General features: G+C 41.3%; 1 protein-coding gene across 2 annotated transcripts; it reads right to left on the bottom strand.

Annotated features, from left to right (window-relative positions):
* Positions 1–176: 176 nt before the first annotated feature.
* On the bottom strand, positions 177–24734 carry ALKBH3 (alkB homolog 3, alpha-ketoglutarate dependent dioxygenase). Of its 2 annotated transcripts, XM_049825803.1 has the most exons (9): positions 24644–24734; positions 23916–24028; positions 22611–22645; positions 21602–21649; positions 19843–19946; positions 18533–18621; positions 15158–15367; positions 6481–6579; positions 177–5947 (listed from the first exon to the last, which is right to left on the bottom strand). In XM_049825803.1, the coding sequence occupies exons 1-9, from the start codon at positions 24711–24713 to the stop codon at positions 5855–5857; spliced, it is 861 nt and encodes a 286-aa protein (XP_049681760.1). In that variant the 5' UTR covers positions 24714–24734; the 3' UTR covers positions 177–5854. The 2 variants fall into 2 exon arrangements, with proteins under 2 accessions (XP_049681760.1, XP_049681761.1); XM_049825804.1 differs by lacking the exon at positions 21602–21649.
* Positions 24735–25261: the final 527 nt, after the last annotated feature.

The following is a 25261-nucleotide window of genomic DNA, read 5'->3' on the forward strand; positions in this document are numbered from 1 at the left end:
TGGCAGGACCTGTAGACCCCTGGAGAGAGGAGCCCACGCTGGAGCAGGTTTTCTGGCAGGACTTGTGACCCCGCGGGGGACCCACGCTGGAGCAGTCTGTGCCTGGAGGACTGCAGCCCGGGGAAAGGACCCACGCTGGAGCAGTTCGTGAAGAACTGCAGCCCGTGGGAAGGACCCACGTTGGAGCAGTTCGTGGAGGACTGTCTCCTGTGGGAGGGACCCCACGCTGGAGCAGGGGAAGAGTGTGATGAGTCCTGCCCCTGTGCCGCTGGGAGGGGGTAGGTAGAGAATCCGGGTGTGAAGCTGTGCTCGGGAAGAAGGGAGAGGTGGAGGGAAGGTGTTTTGAGATTTGATTTTATTTCTCATTATGCTACTCTGGTTGATTGGCAATAAATTAAGTTAATATTCCCCAAGTTGGATCTGTTTTGCCCGTGACGGTAATCGGTGATCTCTCCCTGTCCTTATCTCGACCCATAAGCCCCGTGTTATATTTTCTATCCCCTGTACAGCTGAGGGGGCAGGGAGTGATAGAACGGCTTTGGTGGGCACCTGGCATCCAGCCAGGGTCAACCCACCACAGTAACACCCTCCTGTGAACAGCAAAGTGGCTGCACACACAGCTATAGGCAGAAACAACTTTCAGTTGAGCATCATTCTGGATCCAGTGAGCACTGTCTGTCTGGATGATCCCCTGTGGTGTGAAGACTCTGCTCTAAGTCTTGCTCAGCCAGCAAAACCTCCTGAGTGCATAGAACAAAGTTTTTATTTCTGTTGGGAAACCTTAATCAAACAATGGGGGCCATGCAGCAGACCTCCTCGCTCCTTATTCTGATTAAAATTCTTCAATACAGTCCCCACTTTCTTTACTTAAAAGAAGACCTCCTAGCTCTCCCAAGACATGCCTTCCCAGCGTGAGCCACCAAAGACCAGCCAGCTAACCTGTTCTTCAAGGGAGCTTGTAGTAACTCCGCAAAGCCGTACTGAACGTTATATGGAAGAAGAATGAGGTAAATCAAATAGGGCGACAGGGGAGAAAGCACCCATCTGTCATCTCGCTGAGTGACTGGCCCTCTGGGAAGGGCCAAGCACTGCTGAGACCCTCTCTAACCTTTACCAGTCACTCTCGGACGTGCCAAGAAGAGGAGATACCACCTGCAAGATCTCAGCAGAAGTTAGGTGCAGGGAGGACAGGCCAGTGAGCTCCAATTTAAACAAACGGCCCAGGTTGCTATAGAAACCACAAGGATGGAAAAGCAGCACTTTGAAAACAAAACACAGTGAGGCAGATTTCATATCCACTCTGAAAAGGTTTATGACCAGAAAAGGCAAAGTGGGTGTTACATGCTTTTTAGCTAAGTCAATAGCAGCAGCACTTTTGAGAAGGAGGCATTATGGATTCGCAGCACCCATCATACGTCTTCTATCCCAAACCCCAGGAGAACAGTCTTCTGTAATTTGCCAATACTATGGCATGAAAATTCTGGTTTCTTAACCCCTTCCTGGCACCCTGTCTCCTTCTACATTATTATTGTAGCTATAAATTACTATATGTAACTATACTAAGCCCATCACTCATGACAAATGGAAAATATATAGCTAGAAATAATCTGACGCAGGAGCAATAGAATTATCTAAGACTTTACATCTAATAAAAATTGAAAATCCTAAAGAGGTTTGGGGTTTTTTTTCTCTGGAAAGAAGAAAAAAAGAAATACAGCAGAGAAATGGCAGAACTTTGCTATTGATTTTAAATGGCGTGTGCTCAGATCAACCTGGTGTGGCCCAAAAGCATAGTGTTCAATCAGATATACTCTAACCTCATCAAGAGTTTGTGCTTGAATATTCAAGTATTCTGTCATCAAATGATTATTGCAAGTAGCATGGAGACAGAGAGATTCCTGATGCCAGTATGGTTAATGAATAATGTTACTGTTTATATAGGTGTTAAATAAATGAATGGTTACATACCGTTGATGGAACCAGTCACCCTTTATTTCAGAACAGCTCCATCCTGCATGTTCCCTTGGGGTGACAGGTCACTACCCGTCCTTACCAAAGACAGCTTCCATTCGTCTGCTCCTTATCATCAAGCCTGAGGGCCACCATATTTCGGAAAAGGTGATGGCTATTTTGGAAAAGGGAATCTTAACTGGGGCAACTAGTAGCCTCTATCTGTTTGAAAGCCACAGACAATGAACAGCTTTGAGGAATGCAATTTTTCAGCTTTTCTTGGAAGAGACACACATACTCTGCTGAAAAATAACACTTCAGCATGAAGAAACAGGGGAAAAGTAAACCCACAGTTTATATCTTCTGCATAAAGTAATATCGTCACACCTGCAGCAGGGAGCATACGAGACCTAACTAGAGATAAATATCAACAAATGACAATGGGAGTGAGAGGGGAGAGGAAAAGGCTAGCAGAGGCAGTTTGGGAGACACAGGAAGAATACAGGGAATATGGAAAATAAAATTCAGAGGTGCTCTGTAGGCAAAGCAGCTCTTAGCACCTGCTTCCCTACCTCATATGGACAGACTACTCCATGCTTAGATTAGTGGGTCTGGTGATAACGGCAAAATCAAAAAACCTCTGCAACCCCCTTGCCCCTGAATCCTCTGTGTACGTATATACCTTTGTTTTCAGATAAACAATAAATTTTACTTTAAATTAATGCAACGTACTCTGAGTTTAAACCTTTTTTCAAAAAGCTTTTGTCTGGCAATACTGTACTGTCAAACCAGTCCTGGGATGGAAGAGAGCCTTATAACTGGCAAGGAAATCTTTCCGGTAGCATTTTTAGAAATACTGTTTTCAAATCCATGTAACTAGGAGAAAGTTCCTCCAGCTATCTTTAAGTTAAAGAACGGAACCTAACTACATATTTACAATTCTAAATACATTATCCTCTGCACTTGACTCCAACAGCAGAAACAGCTGAATAGCAGCACTAAACATTTTCAAGTTGCCCTGGTCTCTAGTGAAAAATCTTTAGGTGCCATGAGAACACCACCAGGCTCAAGACTTCTGAAATCTCAGTTTTGCGCACATCCATTTTGAGAACTCTAAGAGTGCTTGCAGCATTCGGGAACAAATTTCGACCTACAGGAAAAATGTCCCTGCAGAAACATCTCCTGAGATGTGGGCTGGAATCTCCTCTGCTCTAAGCCATTTCCTGCTGTCCCGGCAGGCAGGAGGTTGCTATCCACTGCCACCTGGCTAGGTGACTTTTTTTGGGAGGAGGTGGGGGAGGAAGGAAGGACCCACAAGCTCCCAGCTGACAAAGAAACTTGACCTCTGTGCCAACTGTTCCCCTCGCAGCCAGGGCTCTCAGGACAGGGGGAGGAACAATGCTACGTGCCTTCTCCCCACTGTCAACCAGATTTGGATATAAGCAGCAGCCGTTGACACACGAGAGCAAGCAGAACATAGTAGACACCAGCAACTAAAGGGTACTGCCCCAAGAGAGCTCTGTGGGATACAGCATTTCTCCTATGAATAATTTTATTGCTGGGGAGGAAACCATGGTCTTCTCCCAGATCAAAGGAAGTAAAGAAACCAAACCACAATTTGCTAACATTATAAATTGAAACCAAGAAAGTAAGTGAAAAACTGTTCTTCAGGAACAGTATCAGCCTCCAGGGCCCTACCATCAGTTATGTGCCATAGCTTCGCTTAATTCAAATGCGTTGCAATTTCCACAACAGGCTGAGGTTCCAGGGTTTAAGTTTCCATCTCGTCCCCTCCTCCTACTCCCTCTTGCAGCATGACTGCTCTTAACACAGTGTAAACAAATGTAGCTTGTATGAACTAGCTACATAAAGCCTCAAGTGTTGCCTTGTCAGAATACCTGGAGAAATTTGCACTGCCCCTTGGTCATGGACAACCACTCTCTGTCAGGACTGCCAAACCTGGGCACATACGGGGATGTGCACAGAGCTCTAGTTACCTAAAGAAAGTAAAAATGAAAGTAAGCGATTCCCTCCTTCAACACTAATTCTCAGGAGATACATCACAGAGCCTAGAGACATTAAATATACTCCAAAAATGTATTTCTATACAAACTGGGATGAAGGTGAAGACGTTATTAGATAACAAAGTAAGTTTTCTAATAACATTCATTCATTTTAGAAGAATAAGCCATTTCAAAAGCTGTATGGTGCTTTAGGTAGAGAAGCTGCTTCTAGAATTGTTTGATATAAAAAGAAAATGATTCTAGCCAATTTCAGAGCACAGGGATTTAAATGGCTCAACAGTCTGTCCTTTAAGTTATCAATAATGTTAAAACATAGGCATAATTGAGTATTAATAACTTGACTGCTCTCATCAAACAAGAAATTTAAACTACTACTGGCTAAGAAAAGATAGACATTTTCTACACACCAACTTATTCTTGCACTGAAGGGGGATGCTAGCTTGCTTAACAATGTTAACATGTTACAAGGCACTGAGTATTTATCCATGCTTAGATCCTACTTCACGCAGAAAGTGAAGACATACCAAACCTATGCTTTGCTCCAGTACACTAGATGCCACATAGCCACAGTGAGAACTTAACCACGTGAGCGGCATACCTGACCTAACATCCAGACAGCAGTCCTCTGGTTCCTACCCACAGGTGAGATGTACCCAGGGCAGGCAAACTTGAAGAATTCCAGCAAGTCAACCTAGAATCAGGTCTGAGCTGCCGACTGCTCCTCTGTAACAGCAGAGGTTCGAGAGACAACCCTCCACGTAATACTCTTGTAATGCAATATGCATTGACCTAGGAGCAGTAGCACCAGAGAAAGCGCTGCACCTGGTTGCTACTACGCTCCTCTTAGTGTAGCTTTGCAAATGTTGTGATTAAAATAATTTGGGTCCAAATCTTTGGACCAATTCTTCTGGGTATCAAATTTGGCAGCACAAGTCTAATTTTTAGAGATGCCGACATTTCCTGTCTCACCTGAAATCACTGGAAGCCACAACTTAGTTGTTCTAAAAAGAAAAACTAAAAAGAAACTAAGAATTTAGCAAATTCTGAAACTAATGTTTTCCATCTCTTTGTGTCTATTTTCCTGCCTATGACACAGAGGTAACAGTTTTAAGCCAGCAGGGATGGAGGACTGTTAATACTGAAGCAATGGGAAGCTTCGACCTGGCTGATAAGGCTTGTGGCTACAGTGTCTCTGTTGCATGCCTTTGTCTGTCTTGTCTACATGGATAAACGGTTAGGATAAAGCCTGACCACAGAGTGCAGAGCAGAAGGGAGCCTTGACCCTCTGTTCTACTAGACACTACTGTAATTCAAGTAGTTATATAAATAACAAAACTGATTGCTTCATTGGAAGAGACTTTGCAACCTACAAATAAAGAGCAATGCACTACCCCTTGGTGAAATGAGCAATACTCAGAGATGATCATGAAGCGCAGCTTTCTCATTTCTGTACACACAGAACATCCAGCTGGCTTTACATAAAAGAATCCTGTCTTGTCATTACTTAAATCATAGATCACTACCTGGGGGACAAAGGGGAGACGAGAAGGTGCAAAAATAACTGCCCACTGAATCTTTCTGCTCCAGTCAGTATCTCTCAGATCTTTGATGTGCTTTGTGTTCTTTTAAGAACGATCGTTTTTTCACAAACTTAAAGGGATTTAGTATCATCTAATAGCGTATCATTTCTGTAAACAAAACAGCACTGTCCACATAACACAGGCAGCTTCTGATTGTCAAAGATCTTCATAATATTGTTTCTTTTCCCCCACCAGGTATTTCATAGGACTCTGTTCCTGTACGGCTTCCTTTAAATCTGTAGCAATCTGAGGCTCTGGATCTGCTGTGGGTTTATATCCAACAATGCCCAAAGTGCCTCTTCACTTCCAAACTCCATCAGGTTCTGGATAAATGATCCTAAAGGTCAAGTTTATCCGTGCATCTCTAGAATGATATTCCTTAGGCACTCGATGCTGTAAGTGGCATTAGAAAACAAAACAAAACAAAACAAAACCCAAAAGCATGAGCTTGTGTATTTAAAATACAGGTTACCAAGCAATGTAAAAAACCTTCTTTCCTATGATGGCTTTTTATTAACATTTCTAAACATTTAGATAAGGGAAAAAATTCATGTTCTGACTGCTCAGGGCCACTGAAAACAAAAGGTCTTTGTAGATTACTGTAGATGTGTTAATTTAAATTGCGAGTTATATTCGAAGCTCCTAAATTAATTTTGCTCTTTCAGCTGCAGGCTGCAAGCTTCATTGCTGAACTTTAATGCCGGCACATCTGAGCTGATTCTTATTACATCACTTTGCACTTGGGAAGAAAACCCATTGTTTCTGTGGGTGCTTTGAAACTCTGAGGCAGAAAGCAATATTAATGTGCTAGGACACAACTGTGTCACTGGAAGAATAATGTCCCATACCTTTATGGGAGTGCCTCGTGCATATTTAGAAAACTGCATTGCAAGTAAAGCACACAAACAGTGTGGAGGAGTTCTTACCTGCCAATCCTCCTGGGTAGCTCCTTCCATTATCAGCAGAGTCCCGTGATCAAGTGGGATTCTTAGTCTTTCTACGTAAGTATAGTCTCCATTCTCTTCCTAAAAAGAAATGTTAGACACTGAAGAAGCGGGCATGTGCATTTGGTAGAAAGCCAGTTCCCAATAGCAGAGCTTAAAAGGCTGTGAGGAGAGAGGAGGAAAGGAAGCTCTTACAAGATCAAGGAGTCTAACTATACCTCTCTGTTACCATATTTCATAAAAAGTTCAGGAGCTGACCATTTTAAGGATGAAAGAAGCCACTGCGTCTCACTGCCTGTACAACACAGGTAAAGTTCAACAACAAATTCCTACACCTAGTGCAAAATTCTGGAGCAAGGCTGCAAATCTTTTGGAAACATCCGCTCTTGAAATAAACAGTTCTGTGTGGAGACATTCTGCAACAGCCACTCCGATTCCAACAGTTAACTAGTTCATCAAAAATACACATCTTCTTTCTATTCTGAATTTGTCTTGTTTTGGACATTACATGTTGGTATAGTATTATCTGCTAGATGAAGAACCTTTCCTATCCAAAAAAAATATCTCCTTTTCCTATAGTACCTCGTAAAACAAGTTGTCTTAAACTTTATCATCACTAAGCAAAACAGACTGCTAAACTAGAAGACAAATAATTTGCACACTTTTGTTAAGCCTTCAGATTAAGTACAACTTTTTTAAGCACAAATACAACAACCGGACATAGTAACACTGCAGAGTTAGTCTCACATGTGCCACATCAGTGGAACAGCAGCTCTCTATTGCTTTACACTATCCCTTCCAATTTTAAACCAGACTAATACACTGCTAAGTCAAGTCTATTATGCCAACACGGTTCTCTTTGTCAATCACAACAGTAACCTCTTCATGAAATCATACTATGCGTGACATGAACTATCTTCCAGAATCCCCATGGGCAGGTATTACAATGCTCTGTGTATTCCTTTAATATTTTCTGATTTTAGCCTTCAACAGCTGCAGAAAAAATTGCTGCAAACATCCAAAAATTGAACAACATCCATTTAACATCTTGCCTACTTAATGTTGGCACTTTGATTATTTCATTAATATTGAAATGAGAATAGGAAAACCAGGATGTCCCCCAAATACAGAATGGCAGTATATATTTTGCCTTTTCTAGATCTATATTGCCAACTATGCAAGCTGTCTAGGAAGAGTTGAAAGCAACTCTCTGAAATGAGGAATTCAGGGAAGTTTCAGATAGGAAATCCTGCAAAATACAGGGACTATTTTAGAGAGAGTGGGAGTTAGAGAAATACCTTAATTAGTGTTGAAAGGGAGGGGACTCAAGAGGCCTTTTATTTTTAAGTTATGGAAAGCCATAGATAGCTTGAAAGTATGAAGTGGATAATAAATGTCCTCCACTGAAAAAAAGAGTATGTATGACAGGTTCTCAGCCTCTACATTGTACAACTACAGGGTTAACTTTGTTCTGAGTATACTGCATATAGCAAACAGGTAGCCTGAATGCCTATTTTCTATTGTATCACTGCGTCTAGAAGCAGAGATACTGGCTTTTTTCCAGAGAGATCACCAAATCAGTTATTTGTTCTTAAAAGAAAAGCCAGAAATACACAGTTACTACAAACAGATGAGAAAAAAATAATTAGGCCAGGTCTGAGCTTCTAAAGCATGACGGTGCATTTCTGTAAGGGACCATACATCTTAGACAGTTGCTGCACAAATGCTGCAGATTTTTTATTTTTTAATTAGTTAGGCAGTATGTTCTCTTCCAGTTTCTTATAATGGTTGGTAGACTCCTAAAATCATACTTGCTGAGTGTTTAGGAGGAGGCAATGCTCAATTATTTCAGACCCAGCTGAAGGGAGCAATTACTCCAGACTCAACAAAACCTGTTACCAGCATGGCATTTGTTCACATTTGTCATGTAAAATGAAAACTGTACTTTGGAAGGGCAGGGGAAAAAAAAAAAAGAAAAAAAAAAAAAAAAGAAAAAGAGATGCGAGGTCACTACTTATGTCACTTGAAACAGAAGCAGATTGCAAAGAAGCTGGAAACAATACAGGACAACTGAGACTGGGAAAATGGAATTATCACAGTAAGATTTAGCCCAGCTTGAGGTGCAGGTATAGTTACCTCACACTGATACAAGTCCCACATTCCTGAAACAGAAACAAACGTTACAAGGTCTCCAGGCTTCAGCTGTATGTTGAGTTATTCAGGATAATTAACAGGGTTCTGCACAGACCCGACAGCTAGAAGAAAACATCAGCGGGTCATAAAAAGGCAGACATAGTCTTTTGAGAGCCATTAAAAAGACCCAACAGCTCTCATCCAACATATTTTACCGCTTTTACAAAAACTCACATTTTCAAAAATCTTAACTAACTTCCTTGAAGCTTAATTGTGCAGTGGCCCAACTTGATGCAGGTTTGTCTTTTTTGTTCATGGCTTGCTGAAAAGCTCAAAATAATGAGGTAAAGTATCAACTACTGGGAAAATTATGTCCTGGACTTAAAACAAAGTTTGATTTTCAAAAGAACAACTGGGAGTGTGTGTGTGTATAAAAGAGATGCAGATAGAAAGATGACTGCAAATTCTCTAAAATGCAAAAGAGCTTGGTTGGAACCAAATCAATTCCCAATAATAAAAAGCATCACTTGATGTAATTGACTATTTATTCACACCACTGCTACTTTCTGTTCATGTCTGGGACTAGAAGTCACAGTGTGACAGAACAAGGCTATTCAATACTGCTGGTGCAACTGGAAGCACTGGCTGGCAATTCTGGATTTATGCATTTTTTGGGAATACCTAAGGGCCCAAGGCTGTGCCAGTGATTAATTAAGCTCACTAAACCTCTGGAATCAGGGAGTGCTGAAGGCATTCAGAATCACCTGTAATATGTATTCTTTGTAAGGACAATGCAAAACACATTTTTAAGCTTCTAGAATTATTAGCCATTTTTCTTGCTCTATTTTTAGTAAGGTCTAATGCCAAAAACGTTTTCTTAAACTTCAGAGGAAACAAGGAAAACATTTCAAAAATAGATATTGTAAACATGACTGCTGATGAAAAGCAGAGAAATACCATTGCATGGCTCTTTTCTATTTCACAGGATTACATCATTTCACTTTGTGGATGGACAACGGTGGACTTATTTTTATCTCTTGCTCATCTTGATTAAAAAGGAATTCTAAGATAAATGATTTAGGAGAAAGCATCCTTTTGGCTTAAAAAAGTCAGTATGTAAAAGCAACAGTTACTTTCTGTTTTAAATGGGACATCTCTGAGCTTAGTTTTATTTAGAAAAAGAGATTTTTATGTCAATTGGTTTCGCAGAGCTGACAAAGTTAGACAAAAATTTTTTACTGTCTTACATGTTGTTACTAACACTGTCCACCAAATCTCATTTCAGAACTTTTATATCTAGAGCTGGTGTTAGACATACAGAAAACTCAGCTGAGTTTCAGAGGTCAAGGAGTTCATGAAGGTAATTTATTCTTGACATCCAAGGAGGAAAAGATTTTTTTTAAAGTACTGATAACAAACATGGAAAGAAATGCATCAGGTAACTTTTATATGGTCACTTTGTAACTCTATAGGTGTACTACAAAACCAGCTGCTTCCAAGAACAGGCCTAGTAAAGCAACAGTTCTGCTAATATGCTAAGGTATATTAGGATTTTCATAACTTTGAGTTGCACGTTTAATACAACCCAAGCTTTACACTGTCCAAGTACAGTGGCTAAAACTTTTTTTTATCCTTAATTCAAGTAACTACAGCTAATAAGTGAGGAAAGCTCAGCGGTTAATGGGAAGCTGTGAATATAAAATCTGTAAGTATTCCTGGACTCCATCAAGGTTTTTTTCTTAAAGTGGTATCAGAATCAAAAAGGTAAGAAAGAGAAAAGATCTAGTATAAATCTATATAAATCACCTAAGTTTATTTCTCTAAGTCTCAGGCATGTTTATTGAGATAGTAGTAGGAAATGGGTTCCGGATAGTGTGGAAGCATCTTCTATTATAAGGAAAATTAAATGGAAACATCTTGTAGAATAATGTATAAATAGTGCAGTTATACATGGAAATGATGCAAAACTATTTTCAAAGGCTAAAGTCAGCAGCCTTCATGGAGAATGCTGGCTTCTAGTCTTCTGCTTTACCTATTTACCTATTACCAAGAGAATTCTCCTTATGAAACTTCTAATCTTGTCCTGCTTCTATCCCTGTTTTCCAGTTTACTTCTCTACCACCAGCTGTGGAAACACCCTCCTCCACAACAAAGTGGTCTCATCTATCGATACTTCTGCATTTTTACCTGTTCATTCTCACTATCTCTGACGAAATCCTCACTGCAGCTCTTTTCTTTATGGACTCAGTAAGAATGAATATCGTTGTATTGCCCTTTCCTCATGTCATCCACTTGCCCACCTGCATAGGACTATCTTTAAACTCCCTCAGTCTGCAGCTGACCTAGCAGACTGCAAGTGAGGTAGCTCTAAAGCACTCGCATCTTCCTCTCTGCTTGTCTATAGCTGCTCAAGTCCTGCCAATACTGGTGGACACCACCTACGTCTCTGCAGCCACTGCTGCCTGCAAGTCTCCTTTGTGCCAATCTAAAAGTTCAACCCTCCTCGTCCTGATCAAAGCTTCTGTTTCTACCGTGCTCCATATATTCCCACGTTTGTCTTCAGTTAGGCCTGTTGGGACACAAAGGGTTATTTTTCTGCTGTTTTCAGAAGTACTAGGAGATCTTTAACTTCTGCTAGAACAGCTACTCAAGGACAGGACGACTGTGTTTTAGTGTTTCATTTGAAGGACAGACCCATCTGAAGGCTGATTCTGAGAACACCACGAACAACCTATTATCTAACACACGCGTGAAGCTCCCTCCCTTCCCCAGCACCCATCAGTTTCCTTGGTTACAGATGGAAGAAAAGCAACCTGACAGCTGGCTTTCTAACTCCTTCCACAGTTCACACGGCAGTTCGTCGGACAACGACACCCAACTGGTCCTTATGGCACCCAGAGCACCTCTCAGTGGGATATTAAATATCACCCTTCACCCTGGAACTAACATTTCACACTCAGCTTCCAGAAAGACCTCATCAGAGAACCTGGCACTGTCTCACAAAGTTGAGCAGTGATAAGCAATAGTCAAAATGGTAGTGAGGCTGTATCAGAAAGACCCATCTAACATGGCAAAAACAATTCCTCTGGAGTAGGACGGTGAAGTCACATACGAGTGGGACAGGGGCCTCGAAGCAGCGTGGAGAACAGGAGGGGGTCATGGTGGTGCAGTGGGGCCAGTTATGCTGCGGGCAAGCACGAGAGGACGTGTTGACAAAACCAATAGATTGCGTGTGAATTGTGTATGAATCACAGCTCTATGACAAAGCATTCATCTCTTGGTTTCAGTGTAGGCAGGAGCTACAATGACGAGGAGGGAACAAGGAGGCAAGAAAAAGTTTAAGTAATTTATCGGAACTAGAAGTAGAAAATAAAAGAAACCAGATCACTTTACTGTAGACTTTGAAGTACCAAGTAGGCATCCAAAAAAACGTAGAACCTTTTAAAGCAAAGGCAAAATATCAGCTATGATGACACAACTGGTCCAATAAACAGAAAAGACAGTATTTAGAAGAAAGAATGCTTAAAAAGAAAAACTCCAGTGGAAAAAGTAAACCAGTTTCTGGCGTCATGTTAATTTCCACAAAAAGTCTCCTTAATTCCAGCAGGGAATTTGCCCAGAAATGTGTTTGTAGCTTTTTTACATGCACTGGGCTGAAATCTGAGTAAGAATTATTTCTGCTTATACACAAGGGATGCTTGTTGATGCAGATTCAAATAGGCTATGCACGTCTCTACGCTCCTTTACCATCTATTATATGATGAACACTTACTCATCCAGTACAGCACTCACCCAAAAGAAAAACAGAGGACTGAATCTTTCCTTCCCCTCACCCTCGAACAATTTGCAGGAAAAAAAATACCACTTGCACCTAAATAACTTCTTTGAAATTTTATTTTTTGCCAAGGAAAAATGCAGAGAAAGGATAAAAAGATTTCCTTTTGTGACAGTTTCAGAGCCACCGAATTTCTACCAGACAAATGCCAAAATTCACACAAACATGCACAAAAAAACCCAACCCACCAACATTACTGGTCGTCTTTGCTGTTAAGAGAAATAGGATTTTATTATCTCATAAATTCATCCACATTTCAAGATATAACAGGAAAATATCTGTACAGATACTAACATGAACTGAAGTCTCTGAAGGTTCTGATCTAGCATTCTTCAATAGCACTAGAAGATGTTACCTGACTTGTGGTACGTACTGTTTTGTACCCAGCACATGATCACACACAGGCAACCGCTTTAGTTCTTTTTTTTCCCAGTACCACTTATCCACAGTGAGCTTCTACCATAGGATTTCTCATCTTGTATTTTCATTCCATCCTTCCATCTTTCATCTCAAAATACTTAAAAGCACTTACAAGAACAGAGGCAAATGAAGGCCTTTGAAACTCTACAATCTGAAATACTAGAATGTTGGCCCTCAAAGAGGTTTAATTTTGGCAGGAAAAGGATTTACTTTCTCTTGCTGTTCTCACTGAAGACTAACCCTGGAAACCCCAATGTACCGATACTGGCAGATTATAAACCAGGGAGAGCCTGTTAATCTGAATCCCTTTTCCCTAGGCTACATTCCTCTTCCTGTAACTCGCTTTTGAACAAAGTAATGATCAAACTTCAAATATCTACAATCAACTTCAACTTTCTCTTAATGAAAGAGAGAATGCTACATTACAATAGAGTATGAAAATGACTTCTTTGCTGGTACAGCCTGAAAGGTTGTAATTTCCATCAGAGCCTCTTGTAACTCCCACTTGGCAAAGCATCTAGTGTCACAGGATGCTCTCAGAAAATTGCAGGCTTTGGGAATGTGCAAAGAATACGTAATATGTGCCATATAATTATTAAGTACGGGTTTCCTTAGGCACAGGATGCAGTTAATAGCAACTTATTCAAAGATCACTCTGCACATGAGGATCATACCTTAGAAACAGGTATGTCACACTTGCAGAAGGAATACACTTCGGAGGTAGCAAGACTCAGCTAGTCAGAAATATCAGGTCAGAGGCACTGAAGAAAAAAATGAGGAGAGCTTGAGGGATACATCTATAGAAAATCATCCATCTCAGGAAGAAAAGGGAAGAAATCGTCCAGTACAGATCAAAGGTGGCGGCCAATTATGAATGGCACAGACTGAATTTCCCCTCTTTGCTCACAATGGACATCTTTTCAGAAAATAGAAAACAGAACGAAAAGGCATCTTGCTCACGAACTGGGTTTGATTTTTAAGAGGAAAGCTGCAAAGTTTATACTGAAATCTAAGTGGCTTTGATTCTGAGCCATCGAAGGGGAACACATGCACTTCTAGAAAAGAATGCAAGCACCATTTACCTCAGTTTCCCAGAGGAATGAACTTTCAGGCTGACATTGTGTTATCATTCCAGCGTCAAAGATACTTACTTGTGATATGCCCACTGATATAATGCTCTGGTTATATGATCTCATGCTCAGGGACCAGGATTAAATTAACTTCAGACAACAAAGAATTTACAAATTGAAGAACTGGTGAAAAATACAGATTATTTATTTGTTTTCTGATTCAAATTCTGACTTTTGCTGTTCACGACGAGGTGACCCAAGGTGACCCTTGATGGGCAGACTTTAGTACGTCAGCATACAGTTTTCTAGTAGGCTGATAATCATCACCTTTGCTTTCTGCATTACTTATTCAGAATAAATAGCAACATAAGCAGACAGCAAACTTCTTCCCAAAGGTCTCAAAGACTACACATGCAGAAAAGACATCTCAAGTAGGATACCCTAAAATGAGGCCTGTATTCTCAACGCAGGAATATGTGATTCCTTTACTTGGATAAATATGAATTGCAAAATTTAAGTTTTACGCTGGCATGAGAACCCAACATACCCAAGCACAGCATTTTATCCAGAAAGAGTATTCACTATATCACCAACTTATTCCTGAAAGGATGTTCCACACATGCCTCCTTATCAAAGTAAAGATCTCTGTTTAGTCTGTAAAGTATGATATGACAGTTTGGTATTTCAAGGAAAGGAAATGAGCTCCTTCCCTCCCTTCACTGTCCCTCAATCTGAACATGAGTCAAAATGCAAACATTATTAAGAAGACTTTTACTTGCAAAAGCAGTCAGAGCTACTTATCATCCCACATACACTATGCATTACACAATGTTTGCCCAAGTTTAAGAAAATGGTATCAACTCTTTGGTTCATTTATACAGCGGAAGTCCCCTTCCACCACCACTGATTTCATTTTAAGTAACAGGAAAGGCCCTTATTTGGGCAGAAGAGTGCCCAGGTTGCAATGTCACTGCAGCACTATACTGCTGCACGTTATTAGAGTGGTCCCATTCCCATCCTCAAGACGTCACATTTCATGCAACAGATTTCTTGATCCCTATGCTTATTCCACAGAACTTTATGAATTGTGCTTCCATTAACTACTATAAAATGCTTTTAGAAATTAAGTTCTCTAAACAGAGGGAAACTACTGGGCATATTAGTAACTACAGGACTCTCTCAATGTGGTATGAACACTCACAGGGGAGGGTTTCTTCCTCATCTCAAAGGTCCGAGTAGCACCAAAGCTGAGTGAGGCAATGACAGGATTTTTTCCCAGTGATGGTTCGTCATCACTGTGCCAGTCTACGCTATCCTTCTCATTTCGGTAGAGGTTGCACAGAAGAGAGTTGAAGGTGTAGCCAGTGAACTCTTCAATGCGCTCCTTCAGCATGGTCAGCAGAGGATGCCACTGTAATCAGCACAGAAGGAGCAGAGTAAATACAATGAAAGCACGTGACCAGCAGCGGGAAACCACTAAGAAACAAAATATACTGCACTTTAATCACAATAAACTTGAAATCAAGCAAATGCCTCTGAACAATTCTGATTATGTTTGTAGTAAAACTGAGGAATAGGCTTTCTGCAAAATATGCATATGTTACCTATCGCTCAATACTAAATCATCTCTTAAAACTATGAAGCTAGTCTGCCTTTCATACTAATGTAGCCAGCCACCCCAATTAACTCAAAGGTGAGAAAGTACACAGAGTAAAATCTGCTTGAACTGACCACGGATCAACATCAGGAATTCTTAACTAAGACGAAAACTGTGCAACTTCTCTCATGCATTTTTATTTTTTTTTAAGCTCCTAGCCAAGCTAGAGGAGTTTAACACAGGGGTCTGATAACATGGGAGTTTCTTGGGCATTGCTGGTGGGCCTAGCGCATCCAGAAAGTTGCAATCAGTGACTAAATGACACACTGTCAATTGCCTGCAACTGTTGACACAGAACAAGAGACAACACTGTCACAACGTGGCAACTCTGTCCCTGCTTGGTTAGTACGGATTGTTGAGCCCAACTCATCAGCTCTTGGGGTTTTGACTTCGACATTGTAACTTTCCAGTGGTTAGCAAAACCGGTGTCACAGGCCCTGAATTTCATCCTTCCCTTTGCTAACATCTTGCTGAGCCCATAGCCCACGGCAGCTCTGCACATTCCATTACAACTCAGTTCAGTGAATCGTTATTTAATGTTATAAACTTACATCACGACTTTCATCTGTCAGAGTGGTTTTAAGTACTACATAAGTACATACATTTAAAAAAAAAAAAAAGCCAAAGTAATGTAGGCCAGAATTGTTGCCCATTATATAAGCAGAAACACAGATCAAGAGAGGATGAAGAACTGATTCCAAATCTCCCAGTGCATCACTGGCAGAAGAAGGAACAGACAGCAGGAATTATTTCCTAGTATCCATCTCTAATAATGGAGTCTGCACCACCTTATTTCCATGCTAACCCATGTTTAAAGCGTTTTTCACCTATTGGCTATACTGCAGGAGCCTCAACATACCATCTTTCTCTGTTAGGGGTATTTCTAGCTAAGTCACCCCTTCAATGACTAAGCATCATGTGAATAATTAATTATATATAAATATAGTTTACAGCTATGGGACATGTAGGGACATCAGTAATACCACTGAAAAAAAGCTATAGCTTGTAATTGGGCTGCCTGAAGGTGCAGTATGTGCAGGACATACAAGGCAATGACAGAAGTCCAACAAGAATTACTGAAAGCACTTTTCAGTGACCAACCAGGACTGGATTCTTTCAATCCTATCACAAAAGTATTTATTACTAAAAATGTTACCATATGGTGAATTTTACAATTCAGTGGAAACTCCACTACAAACCTGCAGCAGCAGAAGTAATTTTGTTGAAACATGACTGTGTCACCAACTACACCACAGCTTACAAAGAAACATTTTTCTAACACCAAAATTCATTTAGGCACAAGCACTGGATTATACCTAGCAGTGCTGCAATCACACCCAGTCTTACCAAAAAAAAAAGGAGGGGCACAAAGCTAATTACTCCTACAGATGAAGCGTTCAAGGCAGGTAATTGGTTTTGGCCAAGCTGTGCACTAAATTATATTTTATTAGGGATATTTTTGTGATATAAGCCCTATTCTACAGACAAGGGCTGTGCTCTTTACACCATCCACTGCTTCTTCTAGGCTGCAAGAACTCCCACCTACAAAGCTGAGTGAAATGTTGGAGTGTCTGTGTGCAGTCTACCCATATGTCTGCCTATGGGCAGTTTCCAGCCAGTGGCAGGGCTGGCTCCCAGCTATCCAAGTTTGCCAGTGCATCTCACTTTCTGCTGGCATTTCTTTCTCTCAGTAAAAAGGAGAATTATTCACGGATAAAAGGCAGGATCAGCACGCGTGACTGATTTAGGCCTTGTACCTCCTGGATGAGAAAAACAAGCCAGCGGCCCAACGGGTGGTAACTCTGAACTTTATGCAAACTGAACTGAAACCGTGAATTCAGGGTATACAGGCTCTATCCAACCTCTGAGCAGCAACAGCTTCCACAACAGACAATTCTGACCTGGATTTAAACCACCAGCGTACAGCAGAATGATTTTGTGGGGGCACTTCCAATCCCTAAAGCCATTCACCTTCCAGAAAAGCCCATTTAAAATGGTCCACAAGTAAGTACCAAAAAAATGCCTGTTTTTCTACCACAAATTCCATAGGTTACAAAATTTTTGAACTATGGTATTTTTGAGACTACAAAATCGTCACAACTCGTCTTGTTAAATAATGCCTTTCCACTTTTCCCAAACCAAGCTTTCCTAGGAAGTACCCGCCTTTGGCAGCAGTTCTGGGGCTCAGACACTTCTCTCTCGTGCTATCCAGCCTTCAACAGTCACATTTAATTTACGGTTCAGAACACTGCAGCCTACTGCCATGAAAATTTCAAACAAAGCAATACCAAGAGACAGGCCAATGGGGCAACAGGCTGGAAGACAGAGAAAGAGTGTGAACACGAACAAAATGTCAGCGAACCACTCAGGTGGTTTTCAACCCTTCCAAAATAGCGTGGGAAATTACATCATACAATCTGGAGTTGCTGAGCAGGCAGGTTGTGATTTCACAGCATTCACACAGGAATCCACAACATGCCTAAATTCTCATTTAAGCAGTACTGAATCTAAGTGTTTCTGAAAGTAACTATTTCAGTAATTGATATTACTGTATCTTTAAAACAAAAAACTCAGTATGACTCTGTATGCTACAATCTCCCGTACAAAGATGGATAGAGTAAGTCACACAGAACAATTCAGAGTTTTGTCCAAAGCTACAGTGACCCAAAACCAGAACTTTAAACTATGGAGTGATAATTTCCTTTTGCCAACATTTAGCAAGTAAATCATGCTCCTCTCAGTCAATCCACTCATAATGCTTGTTTTATGAAGTTGTCCACATTCCACCAGTATACGTTGCTGATCGCAAATGAAATGCTGATACTCTACCTAAAGGATACAGAGAATTTTTGTCTCTCAATCTCTGCAAAGGATTTCTCTGTAGACAACAATAAAAGAAAACTGTAAATATATACATACATTTGGGTTTGGCTGCATTGTTATCCTGGAGTACGTGTAAGGAAGTTCCCCATACCAGGAGGTAAGCCTTGGTTCCTCAAAAGATACTTCTAAAAAAAAAGAACAGGAAGACTTTCTCAGTTGTCTTATTAAAGGGCTTAAAAATGGAAAGATGATGCAATTCTGCCAAGAAATTTGATCAAAAAGGGACTGTCCACTCACCTAAAGTTAAAAAGCAGCCCCTTAAAATCCTCAGCCTTACATAATGAAGTCAAGTGGAGGAACAAGATTATTCAAGAGCAGGCCTGTCTCTGCAAGAAGAATTACCTTGCCAAAATCTTGGAACCACATCAGTTTTCTCATCCCTATGCCAGACAGGGCAGGGACTGGACAAGATAAAGATAACAAAATGAAACTGAAATTTTATTTATAATTCTTGATTGTTTTATATTCTCCTGGTTCCACTGCCCAATACGCTGGCGTAAGTTACAAGATGTATCCATTGGAAAGGATGAAGTGGAAAGGACTGCAGCGTCAATGGGACATTACAGAATCAGATGTAGCAAGGCTGGACAAGTAATATTTTGTCAAATATGTGTACACCCTGTGGTGTAATACAAACATCAAGTTGAAAGTACTTTCAACTTCTGGAAAGACTATCCTGGTAGCTGCTTCTCATGCTTGACAGGTAACGCTCTCCATTATACGGTACCTTTATTGAAAGCCAGTAAGCACAGATGTTGAAGATATTTTCCAGCCCTGTCCAGTAACTACTCTGATGTATTATCTTACATCCATTGCTGACTGAAAGAGAAATTTAGCTAGAACAGGTGCCCCTTAGTGAACAAATCCAGAATAGCAGTCTCTTCATTTACTGCATTCTAGAACAAATAAGCAAACACAAGGGAAAAGAAACAGGCTTTGCTGGGATTTTAAGTGAGAGAAGCAAAAAATAATCCTGGTGACAGAAACCTCAAAGAACATAGGTTTTGCAGCATCACTGGGAGACAGTATGAAGGGATGGAGCACAGACTTTATCTAAAAAAAGAGTGGGGAAAAAGAACTGGAGATGACAGAGGAGGCAGTAAAATTCAAAGATTTTTAACACAGGCAATTTTAATTTGTAAAGATCTCATTTAATTGGCAACAGAAACATGGTGATAAAGATCGAAAAATAAGCAGCAGTGCTCTTCAGCTATGCATGGAAAACCTGGAAGGAAATGTGAAGGAGTGGTAATAGGTAAAATGAAAAACAATGATAAACAATGCACGGATTTTGGTATGGAAATGACCTTGGAATGACCTGAAAAGCTGGACTACACACTCCTTACCATGTCTGACGTGAGTTCGCTGACCCCAAGGTATGTCTTGCAGGAGTTGTTCAAACATCCAGTCTGCTTGTTCCGAGTCAATAAAGCCAGGAATCAAATGAATCCTAAGGAAGAAAAAGAGAAAGAAAAGATGGAAGGAGTATACACTTCTGTATAAGCTTTGATAAAATATTCTAATTTCCAGGATTCCCAAAGGAGCTAGGAATGGCTATAATGCATGAGACCAAAAGGCAAAGCCCACTATCCTATTTCTGACCACAGCCAAAGGCAGGTGTGAAGAAAAGAACAGAAGGCAGCAGGAGCTCCTGATGAGTCTTCCCCTCACCAAACACGTCTAATTGCTTTTTAAAACCTATAAAAACGTATGACACCAACAATATCCTACGAGTCCCACAATCAGCCATATACTGTGTGAAAAATGGCACCCTTCTGCTTGTTATTAACTTCACATCTGATAAATTAGATAGCACTGATTACGGGTCTACAATCAACATAAGGAAATAATTGCCCTTTATTCACCATCTCCATACCACTCAGAATTTGATAGCCCTTTATCACTACTGCCATCCTATCCTCTCTTTTCCAAGCAGAAGAACCCTAGAGTATGTAACCTCTCCTATTTTTACATTTTCTTATGTACATTTTAGATTTTGACTGTATTAACAGCAACATTTAAAAATTCCAGCCACTGTGATGGAAGTCCAACAAGAATTACTGAAAGCACTTTTCAGTGACCAGCCAGGACTGGATTCCTTCAATCCTATCACAAAACTGTGATGGGTTGCAGAGTAGGAATGCTGTTCACAAGAGTTTACTCTCACAAGTATTCAATGCTCCAAAAACATCACAACAAGAATATATAGTAAAGGTGCCAATAGAGATGCAAAATCTCATTATTCACTTTCCAGAAATGTAAATATTCCAGCAACATATTATGAAAACAAACTCCAGAAAATGACAGAATAACCCAGCTGGCTGTGTATCTTTTCTACTTCCAGCTGGTCAAAGTTTTTATTTTTCAAACTGGTATAAAAATTTATTTGTAGCTTTAGAAGAAACCAAGGTGAAAGCTTTGAAATAAATGCACAAAAAGTTACTACGTCCTTGGCATTTTTTCCACTACTAATAAAATCTATCAAATTCAGAAGAAAAGGATTAATATCGATATTACACCTAAGCCAGAAAGGTAAAATAAAATGCGTTTCAGTTAGTAGGAATCACAGAACAAGCAGGTTTCGTTTTGAAGTGTCCTGAAGCTGAAATAATTAAGGCATAGCATGTAAGCAAAAGGGACAACCCTAAAGTTACTAAACCTGCCTAAAGTTAAATGCTTTTATTAGATTAATTTAAAACAAGTCCAATTTACAGCTAAAAGTTTTTGGTAGCTCTTAACTATACAACACAGACATCACACACTCACTAACACAGGAATACCAATCCAAATTTCAAGCAGCAACTTACTCCTGATCGTGAAACAAATGGACATAGCCCCTTCTCCATATTCCAGACAAGAACACAAGATGCGATATGCACTAAATGTTAAGAGATTAATTCTTCTTCTCTTCAGTGCTGCTCAGAACTGCATAACCCTCTGCTACCTGATACTCAAAGTAATTCCAGAAGTACTCTAAGCAGAAGATACACAGGAAGGGCAATGTGCACCTGCTGTAGTCAAAACACTCTACAGAGACTAGACTTCAGAAAGCTGAGTATCACCACACCATTCTGCAATAGCAAATAAGAAGTTTCATCCACTTACCTAGCAATGCCACTTGGTACTTTGCTGAGCTCATACACACCAGGCTTGCTGAGAATGTAGAAAGGAAAGAGCCATCAGATGGACAAACAACAAGAAATTACCTTACAGTGAGCAGCAAGGACTAGAATTGCTGTAAGCCTGGACTAGGGAAATTTTTCTTGAAAAAAAGAAAAAAGAAAAAAAGGGAAGCAATATGTTCTGGAGACAGTCAGAGGTCAGAGTAAGGCAGCAAGAGGTATTGCAGAAGCAAATAAGTTTGTGTGTACTTCCTGCCTCTCACTCTCATTTCACCAAAGGCTCAATACAGAGTTTTAGGGCTCTATAGATAAATAAACAAGGGACATCATGGGGAATCTAAAGAAGACAACCATACAAGATTGCACCCTGACCACTCTGTTTGCATTTACAGGCACACTGAGTAAGAAAATCCTACCAAGATAACCAAACTGAAGCAAATTTAATTTTCAAAATCTGTAACTTCACCATAAACCACCACACCCTGTCACATTTCATGTCAAAGTTATTCTGAGAAGAACCCTATTTTAACACAAAGGGTAAGTGATCTACAAATACCTAGCTTCACTGTAACGGTTACTAGCAGGTACTTTTCTGAACCTTCAAAGGAAGTGCTGCTTGAGTTACCTTACCAGCTACATTCCTGGGTAACAGTAAGTAATTTCAAGTAATTTAGAGAGACTGTTCTAGGAAAATGTACATTGCTAACCAAAGGAGACATATTTGCAGTTCTGTCGATCCAGAATGTCCAACTGTTTGCTCTTCCTGTCTTATACAGCCACACCAAAGTTATAAAAACTGGTTAACACAGACCTGGACTCTTGTGATTATAAATTCAGCCTTTTAAGGGCTGAAAGTCCACATTTGCTACTGAAATTTCTTCCAAAGGCATGTCAGTTGTAAGTGGAGAAGGAACTCTTTTTTCAGCAGATTCCCACTGACCAACGAGACAGAAAAACTGCACAACGGACGGTTAACTCGGCAGTATACTCACTCTATCACACCTGCCTCAGGAACTTTGCGCTCCACCTGAAAGGTAACAAGACGATACACGGTGAATATTAAACATTTAAGTATCTGGCATGCTCTAGTTGAACAGAACTAATTGCCTGTGACTCTATACAGCCACACACTGGTACGTCAGTGAGAAAAACATACCTCTGGACAACCGGTAAGCAGCAACAACCCACCCACTCTCTCCATGCCCGAGAAACTCTCAAAGGCAGCTACCACTGCAGGCGGTTTTTAACAATCAACTGCCCCCTAAAGGACATTCATTCCTAAATTATTTGAATCATTACAATACTTGTTATTTATCAACTGCAACCAAAATGATTCTTACACTTACATTTGGAAGTCAAAATCTAGAGCAATTATAGGAGGGATGAACGAATCCCAGGACCCAGACAACGAGCAAAACACAAGACAGACCAGACATACCAGGAGCTGACACTAAACTTGTCTGCACAGCTCGAGATAGCTGGTTTTTGTCAAAACAAAACAAAAAAAACAAAAAACCCCCAAACACAGACAAAACAAAACAAAAAAAAAACAAAAAAACCCCAAACACAGTAGTTTAATCCAGCCTGGACCAGCCTGGATTATCATCCTGTTTGTCCCAGGGATTTATGCTTCTCTAAACTCAGTGGAGTGCTGAGGTGCAAGGTGGTACTGAGTTGAACAAGCAAGAGGGTCAAAATACGGTACTCTATAGATAACAGGTCTCTGCCACAGAGAAAAGAGAATCTTCCCAGACCATCTCCAGTCCTTCTGAGACAAGAAGACAGCCTTTCAGACACTTCTGGCTTAGAAAGGAGTGTTCAACATTTTTTTTCCCCAAGTAAGGAACTGCCCTCCCACTGCACAGAGCACAATATCCTTCATCTCCTGATGGGGCATACAGCAAAGTCTATAAAACAAATCCCACGCTCTTCCCCTGTAACAAATAAGACAGATATCCCAACCGAAGGAAAAAACAGAGCTCAAATCAAGCTTAGGATACTGCATCATTCTGAATATTAAGGAGAATGTATGCTTCTGGATCTCCGAAAAAAAAGTAGTTATTAACAGGTACATAATGAATACTCAAAGCCTGAGGCTAAACAGAGGGACCGTAACTTTCTGTTTGCCATATATGCAAGACAGTTGGAAACTCTGCTTGGTAAAAGCCCAAAGTTAAGCTCAGCTGAGGTTTTAGTTTGTTTTTGAACATGAGACTATAATCTCAAAGTCTGATAATTTTTATCATTTGAGGGTTAATAAAAAAATTAGATTCTGCTAGTTACCATCTAATTTTTACCTCTGATGGCTTTTCAAAGACAAATTGCTTTTGAGTGTGAGGCTGATCTTTCCTCATCCATGCTGGTCTGGCAGCTGCAGGGGCAAGGTTGCTGGCCGCAGCCACCTTAGGTGCTAAAGCAAAGAGAAAAAAACCCCAAAGGATCACACGAAATAGAATTTTACCATACAAAAAAATATGTTTTGGAAGAACTTATGGAATCATTCTTTGAAGTATTCTCCTCTGCTTGGCAGAGACTTCAGGAACAGCCAAAACTATGTTACACTGCACAGAAACTGGAATTTTTTTATATATGTTATTCATAGAGAAACAAAAATGAAAACATCCTTTTATCAGGAAGAACGATATCTGGAACCTTTCAGTTCTACCTCAAACACCTACTGCATGCCAGCAGAAATTGTCCCAGGCAGCTGAACTGCACCCCCTCTACGGTTTTTTTTCAGGAAACAAAAAGACATTTCTCTGAGAAAAATACTTTTATTAAACCAAGATTTTGAAACCAGGGAGATTTCTCCTTTAGCTTTTTCGCAGTTAAGTTTTCCGAACGCGCCTGTTCCCGCGGCGGGGGGCAGCCGGGGACCCGCCGCCACCGCCACCGGCCTCCTCTCCACAAGGCCGCGGCCCGGACGGGAGGGCCCCGACAAGCCCCGGGACACCCACCCCGCGGTCCTGGCCGTCTACCTGCACGACACCAGCCCGGGGGTGGCCGCCTCGCCCCCGGTCCTTACCTGAGGGCCGTCCCGCCGGGGCCCCGGCCCAGCCGCCCTGCACACGGGCTCGCTGCCGCCTCTCCGTCATGGCGGCGCCGCCGCCGCCGCTCCCGCCCGCCGCCGCAGCCCGCCCCGGGCGTTCCGCTCCCGTTCCCGTTCCGCTCCCGTTCCCGTTCCACCGAGGACCGCAGAGACCTGCCTGCCGGGCCGAGCGCGCCTTTCGTCCCGGGGTGCAGGCTGTGGGCCGCGGGCCTGAGGCGGCCCCAGCCGGCACGCAGGTGCCCGTGAACAGTTGGAAGGAAAGGTTTCCTGTCAAAACGCGGCTATACTCTCACGAAGAGGCTGCTTTTAACTAGCTGTGTAAATTACAGATCTATTTCCCCACGCGTGGAAAGGAGCAGGATAGCTTTGTAAAGTTACAATTAGCGAGGGGAACCAGAAGTGGGTCCCCACACAGCGCTCGGGCCCCGGTCATAGCAGCCGCCATTCCGTCCCCACAGATCCCGAACGGAGCTCCTTCTCCTGCCTTCCATCCTTGTGCCGAGCCCGGGGGAGGCAGGCGGCTGGCCCAGGCCTTGTCCCACTCTGGGAGCCGCGGTTACCTTCGCCAGGGAGCAGGCCCGCTTCGGGGAAGGG

The sequence above is a fragment of the Accipiter gentilis genome, chromosome 22, assembly GCF_929443795.1.
Source record: "Accipiter gentilis chromosome 22, bAccGen1.1, whole genome shotgun sequence".
Classification (NCBI taxonomy): domain Eukaryota; kingdom Metazoa; phylum Chordata; class Aves; order Accipitriformes; family Accipitridae; genus Astur; species Astur gentilis.

Bases quoted from the DNA above. Each gene is read 5' to 3' on its own strand.
- ALKBH3 (XM_049825803.1), bottom strand. From the start codon at position 24,713: ATGACGGAGAGGCGGCAGCGAGCCCGTGTGCAGGGCGGCTGGGCCGGG. The intron at 22,646-23,915 runs GTAAAAATTAGA...GTTACCTTTCAG, and splicing joins TCTTTGAAAAGCCATCAGAG to GTGGAGCGCAAAGTTCCTGA. The intron at 5,948-6,480 runs GTAAGAACTCCT...TGCCACTTACAG, and splicing joins CTACCCAGGAGGATTGGCAG to CATCGAGTGCCTAAGGAATA.